The sequence below is a fragment of the Priapulus caudatus genome, unplaced genomic scaffold, assembly GCF_000485595.1.
Source record: "Priapulus caudatus unplaced genomic scaffold, Priapulus_caudatus-5.0.1 Scaffold302, whole genome shotgun sequence".
Taxonomy (NCBI): Eukaryota; Metazoa; Priapulida; class Priapulimorpha; order Priapulimorphida; family Priapulidae; genus Priapulus; species Priapulus caudatus.
The window spans coordinates 199,006-211,336 of NW_014577363.1; the positions used below are offsets into that span (position 1 = coordinate 199,006).

Sequence of the window (12,331 nt, forward strand, 5' to 3'; positions counted from 1 at the left end):
GGGGAGCAGGGTACCCGTGCGGAAACAGCACAGGGTCACGCATAGATTACCCAGGAGGTTTCGCGCAGCAAGCTAATATAACGCACGCTGGCTGCGCGTGGGGGGGGGGTACCCGGCTTCGCTGAATGGTAGGGGGAGCGCCCACGGTAGTTCATCTCGTATGCCATCGTGTGCTAACAGAAGCTGAAGCTAATCTTAGACGCTTCGAGGTCAAGCGTCGAGAATGCTGGCAGTAGAAAGTATCGCGTGCGTGCGAGCACCGGAGGGCGGAGGGGAGGAGAGAAAGAGAAAGAGAAAAGTCGCAGTGAAGGGAGAGGTGGGATAACGAGAAAGGTGAATAAAGAAGGGGAGGGGAAAGAGAGCGAGAAGTATATGGAAAGGAGATGGGAAATGGGAATGGGAACTAAAATAGTAAATTTTGTTTTTTGGAAAAGAGAAAAGATGGTAAGCAGATGGAGAAGAGAAAGAGTGTGAATGAGAACCATATGCAAGAAATAAGAAACTATGAAAATTAAATGCGAGTTAAAAGAGAAGAAGAGCCTGAAAGGCAATAGGGAGGAGACGATGTGTGGGAAAGAGATGGAGAGCGGGAAGATGGAGGCGTGGAGGCAGCGTGTTGTATCGTTCACGAGCGGCACCTCTAAAACTATACTTCTAAAAATACACGACAGCTCTGCCCTATGAGATCCGTCTAACGACGTAACGATTACTTGGTGTTTATTAAGCAGTGTAAGTGTGACATTAATTGAAGCTACGAGGGTGTAAAAGCTGGGCTTTCTAAGCACTGCATTCGCGCATAGAACTATACGTAAACCGTGGCCGGATTCACTTAGCATGTACCAAGCTGGGTGGGAGGAATTATGTCTAATGAGATGTGTTCTAGGGCGTTTTCACAGCCACACAGTCAGTGCAAAAGAAGTGAAACTCTGCTAGGTATCACACTTGAACTGAGGAAATACATCTGGTCGACAACACCGAGTATTATTGAGAGAGCGACCCAGTCGCCCAGGGCTGCACTGCGGCTCGGTGTCACTGCGCGCATAGGGCCTACATTAGACCTCGGACCTGTTGCCAGAAACATCACGAATAGTTATGACTACGTACACCGTAACTCTAAAAGGTTATAACTTTTGCTCGACATTTTCCTTCAAAAGTGATTACCATGCACTTCTTCTTCAGCCACCCCCTGTCTTTTTTAAGCGCGTAAGATCGGCCGAAAAGCGTTGTCTTGTGTTGCCAAAGCGACAAGCGACGCGAGCGCCATTCCCCATATACATTAGCATAGGGGAAGGAGTGTGGCTGGATGCTGCTGCTGAAATGACAGTTTTAGATTGGATTTTTGCATGTAAGTCTCCTTCGACATTCTACAACTATAACTCTAACTCTAACTATAACATATAATATGTTAGCGCTGTTGTGTGATTCCCATCAATAATTTTTCCAAATTTTTGGTTTGTAATGTGTCCGCGAGGCGGCGCTACTTGGCAGTCATGGCAGATACCGATGATGGCGATGCATCGTCAAATCCTAAAGCAGATGAAGAAACGAAATCAGAGGAAACGGAGGAGGTTTCTGTGACTGTGGATGCGGAGAAAAGGCTTGAACCTCCCACTGTTGTAGAAGCTCAACCAACAACCCAACAGCAATCGAAAAGTTCGAATAATGTTTCTTGTTTATAATTAATAATATAATTTATAGGCCTATTTTAATTTAGTAGGCCTATAAGTATAATTTACGCAGTGGCTACGGCCATATGCGTCCCCGGAACCGGTTCGTCCTAGCCTCGCAGCTACGCGTCCGAGACCATCCACTCAACACGTGATTCGCGGCGGATCTCGCGTTACGACGCAATGATTGCGCAAGCGGGACGCTCTGCTGCCGGTCTATCCTTTCCTCGCGTCCTCATCTCGCTCTTCCCTCTCTCTCTATCTCACAATTAGTCTCTCTCTCTCGCTCGTCCTCGTCGTTGACCGGTTCTCTCTCTCTCTCTCTCTCTCACACACATACACACACACAAACACACACACACACATCACACATCACACCACACACTATCACCTCTTGCTGAGGCTCTCTCTCCTCTCTTCTCATCTCTCTGATGCATATACACCACACACATACACATTCCCATTCCCTCTCTCTCTCTTTCTCTCTCTCTCTTTCTCTCTCTCTCTCTCTCTCTTTCTCACACGCACACGCACACTCACACTCACACACACACATACTCGGCAATCAGCAGAGCGTCCCATTGCGCAATCATGCGTGTACGTGTCACAAGCTCACTGTGTGAGATGGATGTCCGGACGCGTAGTCTAGCGGCTCCTCGCCCGGAACCGGTCGCGTAGCCACGGCCTTATATTTGTTAATACTCAATGCAATGGCTATAGGCATATTAATATTATGCCTATGGCCATTGCATTGAGTATTGTGTCAACTATTGAACTAGCTTGTCAACCAAGTTTAAGCATTAGTTTACTAAGGGCAGTTCTCAGTCAGTTCTCCAGTCCATGCTAGCTATCACTTGCGATCATTATTTACTGATATCATCAAGCTTGTAGCCAGACATAGTTCTATCATCCTGGAGTGTAGTAGTAGTAGTGAATTTGTAGTTTTACATCTTGGCACTATGATAAAGTTAAAGGACTGCCATGGACTGCGTAAATGAGTGACCCTTGTATCTATCTTTTGCGTCACCTCCTTATACGTCTTTTTTATGCAACTATGTAGTCAGTATTCTGATGAAGGCAGCTGGAGATGCTCCGATCTTAAAGGTGCGCAAGTGGGCAGTTGACCCAGACAGAACACTTTCCACAGTAATAGACAAACTCAACAAGATACTCAAAACTGCGGAAGGAGAGTCGGTGGTGAGTTGCCCTTCACTGTCCATGACTGAGCTTCTTCCACAAACAGCCAGTGATCACAAGCAGTTTACATCACAACAAAGAGTTACGTTAACTGAAAGACACGTGCACAAGTGTGCAGTTAATGACAACCTGGCCTTCTCTTTCCTTGGGTTTCTGAACTTACATGTTTCCCACGTGCAAAATGCTGTAAGGAGTGTAAAAGTGAGCAGAACTCCATACTATGAGATATTTTCCTGAACTAGTGCCAGCTGAATTGCACCAAGTCGTGCATCCTGATATATTGCAGAGAAGGGTCATGGGAGAGATATCGATGTATAATATGAAGTGTGTTTGGATATTTTTTAATGTAATTGGTAATAAAAAAACATTATTTGTTTCCTTTCAGTTTGTGTATGTCAATCAGTCCTTCGCTCCATCACCAGACCACAAGCTAGGCACCTTACAACAGGTAATGTGCTAATGCACTTACACGTCATGTATCTGTAGCCTCATTAGGGCTGTAACGATACACAAGCCTCTCGATTCGGTCCGGTTCTCGATATTAGCCTCTCGATTCGATTCCTTCGATTCGATTCCCAAAATATTGAAGTGTTATCTTATTTTTTATATTTTTATTATTTGGCAATAATAAATTATTAGAAATTGCCAATGAATACTAAATGGTGAATAGACTAGAGTCTAGAGAGTATATACACTGCACAGCCGCTGAGTAACATTGGTGAGTAACACTCCACAGTATATAGTGTAGTGCCGCCATCTATTGGAGGAAAAAAGTGGTATCGAAGTGAAACCGAAAATACGGGGAAAAATATCGAGGATCGGATCAAGGGAAGAGAGTCGCGATCCGATTCGATTTCGGTGGATCGTTACAACCCTAAGCCTCATGGCAACTAGATACAATAATTTCACCTAACAGCCTAGAGGGTTACTACTACTGTTACCGCTATAGTAGGTTACAGTAAGGTTGAGTGGGACAGAGTAAGGTTATCCCTACACTGTTAAGTTACATTATTGTATCTACATTGTGACATTTTTAGAAAGCAAATTTACATCCGTCCAGTTTGTATCTTTATGATATAGTTAGACTTCACTTTACATGACTTTCAGAAAGTCTCATTACGTATCTCTTATGAGATGCATTTATTTGTTGGTTAAAATTGGTTGAACCATTTATTGGTAGAATAAAACAAAATTAATTGCAAAGATTGCTAACAATTAGTCATATTTCCTTTGCAGTGTTTTGGGAGCGATGGCAAGCTTGTTCTTCACTACTGCAAGTCGCAGGCGTGGGGCTAACTCGTGGCTCCATCTAGTGGAGAGTTGGTTGTAATTACGGCTGTTCTTTTCCACCAGGCAAACACTAACAGTCGAGTCGCATGTTTAATGTCGCATTTTTGGCATTGCACTGCAATATATTCAGTACCACACTTTAATGTCTTTCATTAATTATTCTCTGCAGTTTCTGGTGTAATTGTTTATGCTGGGTATAGTATATGCTCACTTAGTGCTCAGTTACTATTATAGTGTTACTTCGATGGCAAAGTAATGGGGTGCAGACTAGTATTACTATCTGTATCTGCATCACTGTCTGAAGAGTAGTTCACTATTAAACAAAAGTCCTCCAGATGGTGTGTGCCTATCGATGTTATTTGAAGCCAAGGCAGATTTTTAACCGTTTGGGTGATGCAGTAGAGATAATAGACTTTAGTAAAGAGTTCTAGTCGCTGACACACCGTGGAATACGTTTTGGAAAATATTGGTGTGAAATGTAGGTATTGAGATAGCCTTCGAGTGTCTGTTCCTAGGTGGTCAAAGGTTGACTTGAACATTGGCGAGAGCAGGAATCGTTACCATGTCATTAATCTTTTAGAGGAAGACAAGAAGCTGGTCTTTTTCTCTCGGAAATCTTCTCAACAATTCTTCTACTAGTAATTAACTGAAGAAATATCAGCTAATCAACAGATGGCATTGCAAGAAATTTGTGTTTTGCAATAAGTATTGTCGGACATGTATATAACATTGTATGTATATTGTATTGTGAAGTTAATATATGATATATGATTATTATCCATTTCTTACATGATTTGAATATCCTTGCTACCGTTTTTAAATTTTCTACTAATTTTAGGAGGATTCCATGTTCAGAGATTTATACCCACCAGATAAAAAAAACGGGATTTATTATTAATGGCTTACCAGAGATGCCAACCACTACGATTTATCCGTATTTAATACGAATTTCGTTTGGATTTTGACCACTACGACCAGTTTGCATACTACAATTTTTATTACGATCGAAAAAAAAATCAGTGATGATATTTCAAGTGTTTTCTTTCAGTGTTACATTGATATAACATGATTGAAAATAACTACATGTATTTAGCAGCAAATATCAGTGCGAACTTATTGTCATTTTGGGTCCCAGAATGCAGGAAATTGCATCTCGGAATCAAAAATTTTCCGGGTGGGGGGCATGCCCCGAACCCCTTCTAGCATACTCGGGTCACTGCGTGACCCTCGGACTACAGGTTTCAGACATCCTCACTACAGTTAGCTCAGAAGTGTTGGCATCTCTGGCTTACTATAGTAGCTGAGTAATGTGTAAAACGCAATTGATTCTAGGAAGTATAATTGTTTAAATTTTAGTATTTTTTATTACATGTGGGAACACTAATTTTACATGACGAATTAAGTCACTTTTTCGTTTAGCACATGTGCCGCATATATCCACTTAAGTAGGTTTTAAAAATTCGCGCAGGTCATGCAATTATTTCGTATACAAATATGTACCACAAATATAATGCAAATGATGTAGACCAGTGGTGGTTTACATATATTCAAACCTGTGGTAGTGCATGGACAACTATGAACCAAAAACCTGTCTATAAAACCAACTTGGTAGATCTCATGAGTGGCAGTCATCTAGTTAAACCACTTCCAAAGGACAAACGCCTCGTCTATAAAGGACACTTAGAGGAGTTTCCTTTTGTTGTAATTATTCACAAAATGGGCCATGAAACAAATATACCTACAAATATATATAATTCTATATTAACATCTCTTCATTTCATACAAATTTATACACCAAGAAATTACTTGCTTATACGCAAATATTCATATATCAGACTAATGCACATGCTCACCATAATGTTAAAAAGGGAGGCACAGAATGGCTGTAGAAAACTTGTACAATCTAATGTTAATCTCGAATACACGCTCCATAATATTCCAGATTATTCACATATTAATTATCCCAGCCACAACCATGATTACTGCATTGTTTATGACACTATCACAGCTACTCAACAATTTTAATTAAACTGGAATGGATGCGTTATACATTCGTGATCATGAATTAAACCAAGATAAAATCTTAAAACGCTTGCAGTGCATGATCACTGCATCATTTATGATCACACCATAGCTGCAAATGCATCAGTGCATCACAGCCTCCATCCCCCATGCACACACCCGCCGTTCTCTGGCAGACTCAGCCGTTCTTTCAAGCAGGGTGCTGGAACTTGAGCACCCATGCGTGCTGGCTCGGCATGTCACGGGGAGACAGCGCAGGCATGGCGACGACGACGCCTCCACGCGGGCGAGGTTTCCACTCCAGCGCGGCGGCGTGGCCAAGCATGTTCACACTCATCTCAGACTGTGGGGTGACGGATGCTAGATGAAGCTGGTTATTAAGAGGCCAGTGCAGCACGATCGCATAGACGTGTCGCGAGCCGTCTGCTGTCACCTTGCTCGTGTACCTGTGCGAGAAAGCAGGTGATTAACAACTTGCTGTATTATATACCACATTATATATTATCTCCTGATTATATATTGCGGTATTGTATTGTATGTATATGGACCACTGCATGAAAACCCAAGTGATTAAAAGAAACCGAGTGAAAATGCAAGCAAGAAGAACTGCTGTTCTATGAGCACATGGTATGGGTTGGCACAAACTACCTTTACATTTACCCCTCTTTTGCTTTCGCATATGCTATATGATCTGACAAGGTGATTCAGTACTGTAAAAGCAACTGCATAACTAGCTAAGGATTGTTGGATGATGCTCATGGAAACAGCTAATAACGATATGAACTTAGGTGTACAATAAGTTTACAGCAGTATACGTGGAAACGTTACTTCTGCTTTACACATACAGACACATCATGGAAACTTCTTTCTGCTATATCATCCCGCTATATACACCCCACAGAAAATCACTTCCTCCCATGGTGCACTCATGCCAACTGCTGAATAATGATTACCAGATGTCCGGCGTGTAGGTGTCGTTCTGATGAGTCCAGGGCTCTGATGAATAGATGGCTTCCCCATTAACTTTCAGCCACTGCCCCAGCTCCCTCAGCCTCTCCTCAAAGATTGGCAAGATTAATCCGTCCGCTGTCGGTCCAACATTGATCAACAGGTTCCCGCCACAACTGTGCAGCATGCGGTCGGGTGTTAGCGGAAAAAACAATAAGCAAGTTGGGTTTATGACATCAACACAATTTCACTCAGTTGCTAGGCAATGAAAGTGCGATTATTCATGATTCGAAGCGGAAAAGATATGAATAAAACGCAATCGCCACAACTCTTATTTCATCGATAGCTTTGGTTCTGGGACTACATGCAGGTCTCTCTCCTCTAACACATGTGTGCAGTTCACACGTTGATTCCACAACCACTCTCAGGCACCGCTTCACCACATGATGTCAGCTAGAATGCTTAAGCATAGCGTGCGCACGCACGTTTGTATGTATGCGCACAAGCAAGCGATTCACCTGACAGTAGAAGCTAGAACGGTCAGTGTCTCATGGATCGTGAGGTAGTTTGTGAGGTTACTGCGCCGATTGTAGCCCCACGACGACTTGTCGAGAGTCATGCAGTTCTCCCACTTATGGTTTTGTAAGATACCTACAGCAGTTCAATCATGGCCAAGATTACTGCTCACAAAAACTTCACACCGAAAAATAAATGCTGCCACATGTATGTTATGCCAATTATAAATCTATATGAAGCCATGATGATGTGAATGTTATCATTGTAGCTTCTAGTTACGTCAGCTTACAAATATCAAGAAATTGCTCAGCTGCGAGTGCATGTTATGATGTCCTCACGAATTCTAGTATTTGCATGAGCTGAAATGAAATATTGTGGCATTATTGCTTTCACCTATTCTAATAACATTATCTGCTTTCACATGAGTTTGGATTTGTTGTTTCAAAGTCGTCCCGTTTTCAGCATTTCTAAGGTGCTTTTCTCACAATGACATTATGCACTGACAAAATATGAGCTAATCTCACAAACCAACTGTATGTCTGATATATCACTGAATGATATTGACACGTACCTGGATTATATCTGTCCACACACGTGTAATATCCACCATGTTTGCATAACGTATCCTTGCCCCAGCGATCGTTAGTCACCACAGTGTCCTTCACTGGACTGGTAAACAAAATAAAAGTGTGCTTAACACTGGCAACATGTTGGCTGCGTTAAAAGATAAGCACAGCTCGTGTGCGGTGGGGGCTTAAAAAGCCTATAACTGTCTGCAAGGTTATCGGTCCAACAATCATAAACGTAAGAATAGATTAAGTAAATGAGCAAAGCCGTGTTGAATTGGATGTAAGGATGCCCGTAGATGAGGCTCTATAACAACACTTCTACTCCCTCTCGTTACCTCTCATTGTACAGCCATGCCAGGAAGTCAGTGCTGTTCCAGTAAGTATCCGGGGCCTCCCACTCCCCATCTGACCAGATGATGTCAGGTCGATAAGCGTTGACGATTTCGTATAGTTCAGGCATCGTCTTCGACTAAAATGGGACACAATTCCTGTATGGCTCAAACAGGAATAACAAAAGGAATATCTGGTGTGGATCACAGCACTTCTCTGCATGGTTACACTGTGTTGTTATCACAACAAAATTGAAGTGTGCTTCAGTTACGCTGATAGGGTCTATATCTCCCTGCATGGGTACTGCCGGAACGTACCCTGGTTACGGAACGTACCCTGGTAACTATCTGATATGGTTAGGGTTAGGGTTAGGGTTAGGGTTAGGGTTAGGGAGTAAGCGTAGGCGACTCCCTAGACTCGTTAGTGGAGTAGGCGAGGTACGGTCTGGCATATTAGATAGTACCAAAGTACGTTCCGGTATACCGGACCGTACCCAGGGAGATATAGACCCTGGCAGCTTCAGTTACATAACCGAGTTTCATTTTACTAATTGGCATTGTTGACTAGGCGTCTTACCTTCACAAAATGTTTAGTGGCCCATTTGCTGCTTTTGTCAGCCAGATAAAGTGGGTGGAACCATTCAAAGAGAGAATGGTACAATCCAAACTTCATACCTCTGTTTCTAACAGGTCCAGCCAGTTCACCTACAACGTGCAACTTCAAATATCAAATATGCATACATGCATGCAGCTATGTAATTACTTAAGTAATGAAACAGCAATACAAATTTAAATAGACAAAGTGGGGGCCTGCAAGATATATAAGGCTGTGACATAATATTATTATGAACAAAAGATGGCAGAGCGAATAAAATTGAAACCAAAATTTGTTGTTATAAATGCTGAATCAATTACAATAAGAATGTTGGCGTCTCTACTAGATCTGTACGTGCATTCAACAGATCTTTCTAATTTAAACAACGTTTATTTCATGAACAATAAACTTACCAATCACGAGCATACACATATACACTATAACATCTGCTACCTAATCCATTTTTGAAGCACACTTAATCTTACCAACTAGATCTTTATGTGGACCAACATCCATTGCATTCCAGTTCCAGGATACATTGGAGGGCCAAAGTGTAAATCCCTCATGGTGCTTGCTGGTTAGCACCACATATCTGCAACATATATGATTGTTTAATGATACACAATATTAAAGGGACAGTAGCCTCTAGGATTTTACTGCATACAACTGTACTTACTGTATAACAAATCGTCTATACCCACATGTATTTGTCACCAGATACTTAATTAATTATTTACACATCAACGCTACGAATAATTGAAAAAAAAAAAAAAAAAAAAAAAAAAAAAAAAAAAAAAAAAAAAAAAAAAAAACAAAAAAACAACGGCGCGCATGAACATGCCGCACCGTGCTGCCACCCTGAAAAAGTTGCGTATTTGCATTTTTATTTGCAGCGTAAATGACCGGGGCTAATCACAAAAGTGAATTATATTTATCCTAATGTCTATTTAACCGATACGATATTCATTTTAGGGCAAATTTATCCATATTATACTGAATATAATGTCGTTTATAAGATATTATCAATCCTTTTGCTTTTAATGAATAAATAGAAATACCTCGGTCTGTAGCCCTTGGCTGAGAAGTGGTTTTGCGCAACTTCATCGTGGCGCTTTGGTGGCCCACCGTCGTTTGAATCAAACTGTAGTCGTTAGTTTTAACATTAAAGAAAAATATTTCTATGCGTGGATGCAAACCATGGAAACTTTTTATGTTTAGCGCAATTATAACCTAAATTAGCTGAAAATAACCCTAGAACCTAGAGGCTACTGTTCCTTTAAACATGTATTTTAACCAGTCCCTTTAATGTGTGCAGATCTGAAGTCGAATTTTTTTACTATTAGGGAAGTGTTGCATGGCTCAAGGTTAATTAGAACTTTTAAGGGACCACTGCAAGTTGGAGGTACGGATTTCCTTGGCTGTTTCAAGTACAGCGTAATCTTGTACAAGATTGCCGAAAAATAAATACACATAATAATAATAATATTAATAATTGTACAGAAGAACAGTATTGTACAGAAGAATTGTATGTAGTACAGTAAAGCGAGGTACGTGTAGATACCTATATATAGACTGACTATGCACACAAATAAACCTACCGCGCACCAGACGAATTGAATACATCTGCCCAATGAGTGGCATTGAAGAGTTCTCCAGTGAACTTTGGCGCAAACTCTGCATACGTGAAACCCGGTTTGTAATTGTCCGCCATAAATTTGACATGATCAGGATTTTTAATACCTTGCCAATTCCACCAAAACCATTCAGACCCAAATGCAGGCACAGAAAAGACACCCCAGTGTATGAAAATGCCTATTTTTGCCTCATCATACCACGAAGGAAGTGGTCTGGAATCGATAGAATTCCAGTTTGGATCATACTTCACAGCTGTGAGCCCAATAAAACAGCACACCAAAAGAGAAACCAAGAGCATGCTCTTAGCGCATACTGTCCTCGCCATCCTCAGCTTCTTTCTGTATTATAATTTGAGTATATAGCCTATAGGCCTATGTGACGAGCGTCTATACTGACACTCAGTGAGTCAACCTGTACTGCGGTGTGCAGCAAGTAGGCCCTAGTAAAGTCCAGCGTCGGTGGAGACGGAACACGCAGTCTCAACTCAACAAACACAAGGAACCAAGCGCCTACAGGTCCAAAGAGCTATTTACTATTCACTCTGGTTATTACTAGATATTACCAGCCTGATACGCTACGTTTACTGCAGTTTTGTTATAAATTAGGTACCGATTTACGGTTCTACTACAGAGTACAGTTTCTTCCATAACAATAATAATACGCCACTGTATCACCGAACATTTGATTGGTCGTTGTAGTTTACATTACTTATGATTGGTCGTCACGGATTTCTTCTATGTCACGTGGTAGTGACGAGTAGATGGGCACCTCTCCTCTTTGTTAATTAAAAGAAAACGAAGTGTTAGAATTTGGGATCCGTCTATAAATTCGGATCCAAAATGGCAACCTCTTGCGTTCTTGTTTGTTCGTTGAGTTGATTTGTGGTTTCGCATCTCATACTGTCTACTATTAAATTCTGCGGTAGTTGTAATTACGATTAGGTTAGATTCGATTCTCACAATGGCTGGAGAAGTTGTTGTAGATGCTCTTCCTTACGTTGATCACGAGTACGATGAACCCGGCGTACGAGAAGCGGTACGTACGTGAACTCAGTTAGGGCACTGTTTAACTGGCCCTAGGCCTACTACCTAGTCTAGTTAACATGTCCCACAATACTTCATGTCTGCAATACAATACACAATGGGTCATGTCTTCTAGACTAGCTCCGTTTGGCGTTTAACATGACCCACCCGCCAGAGGTCGACCACTCGGACCAGCTCGGCACGTGGGTCGAGATCCGGAGATGATCCGCCTGGGGATTAGGCAAACGACGTGGATATTCGTCCGAGCATCGGACACCTGTTCGTATGCGCTGTTCGTCCGAGCAGTTGCTGCGCATGCGCTGTTCATGTTGTATTACATAAATGTAATATAATGCTAGTCTAGGGAGTCGCCTACTCTCCAACCTAACTCTAATACTAACCACAATCTAAACCTACCACTAATTATTTAACTCTAACCTAACTCTAATACTAACCACAATCTAAACCTACCACTAATTATTTAACTCTAACCTAACTCTAATACTAACCAGTAACCACAATCTAAACCTACAACTAATTA

General features: G+C 41.6%; 3 protein-coding genes across 3 annotated transcripts in view; 2 read left to right on the forward strand and 1 right to left on the reverse strand.

Moving 5' to 3' along the window:
- LOC106808761 (ubiquitin-like protein ATG12) overlaps positions 1 to 4,931 on the forward strand; it is a 15,966-nt gene extending 11,035 nt beyond the window's left edge. Inside the window, exons 2-5 of the mRNA XM_014811605.1 lie at positions 1,472 to 1,653; positions 2,728 to 2,864; positions 3,250 to 3,312; positions 4,101 to 4,931. Of these exons, the coding sequence (XP_014667091.1) occupies positions 1,472 to 1,653; positions 2,728 to 2,864; positions 3,250 to 3,312; positions 4,101 to 4,160 (442 nt within the window). The 3' untranslated portion in view covers positions 4,161 to 4,931. The remainder of the gene's footprint in view (positions 1 to 1,471; positions 1,654 to 2,727; positions 2,865 to 3,249; positions 3,313 to 4,100) is intronic.
- A 564-nt stretch (positions 4,932 to 5,495) lies between these two features.
- LOC106808754 (alpha-L-fucosidase-like) lies at positions 5,496 to 11,446 on the reverse strand. Its single transcript, XM_014811597.1, has 8 exons — positions 10,732 to 11,446; positions 9,619 to 9,725; positions 9,116 to 9,243; positions 8,545 to 8,678; positions 8,212 to 8,309; positions 7,643 to 7,775; positions 7,130 to 7,300; positions 5,496 to 6,622 (listed from the first exon to the last, which is right to left on the reverse strand). The coding sequence occupies exons 1-8, from the start codon at positions 11,091 to 11,093 to the stop codon at positions 6,367 to 6,369; spliced, it is 1,389 nt and encodes a 462-aa protein (XP_014667083.1). The 5' UTR covers positions 11,094 to 11,446; the 3' UTR covers positions 5,496 to 6,366.
- A 128-nt stretch (positions 11,447 to 11,574) lies between these two features.
- The window catches only part of LOC106808756 (pre-mRNA-splicing factor SPF27-like), a 3,914-nt gene continuing 3,157 nt past the window's right edge, over positions 11,575 to 12,331 (forward strand). Inside the window, exon 1 of the mRNA XM_014811598.1 lies at positions 11,575 to 11,803. Coding sequence (XP_014667084.1) covers positions 11,729 to 11,803 — 75 coding nt within the window. The 5' untranslated portion in view covers positions 11,575 to 11,728. The remainder of the gene's footprint in view (positions 11,804 to 12,331) is intronic.

Coding starts and splice junctions, on each gene's coding strand:
- LOC106808754 (XM_014811597.1), bottom strand. CDS start 11,093: ATGGCGAGGACAGTATGCGCTAAGAGCATGCTCTTGGTTTCTCTTTTG. Junction 8,310..8,544: donor GCATGGCTGTACAATGAGAG/GTAACGAGAGGG, acceptor TTTGTTTACCAG/TCCAGTGAAGGACACTGTGG. Junction 7,776..8,211: donor TGTGGACAGATATAATCCAG/GTACGTGTCAAT, acceptor GAACTGCTGTAG/GTATCTTACAAAACCATAAG.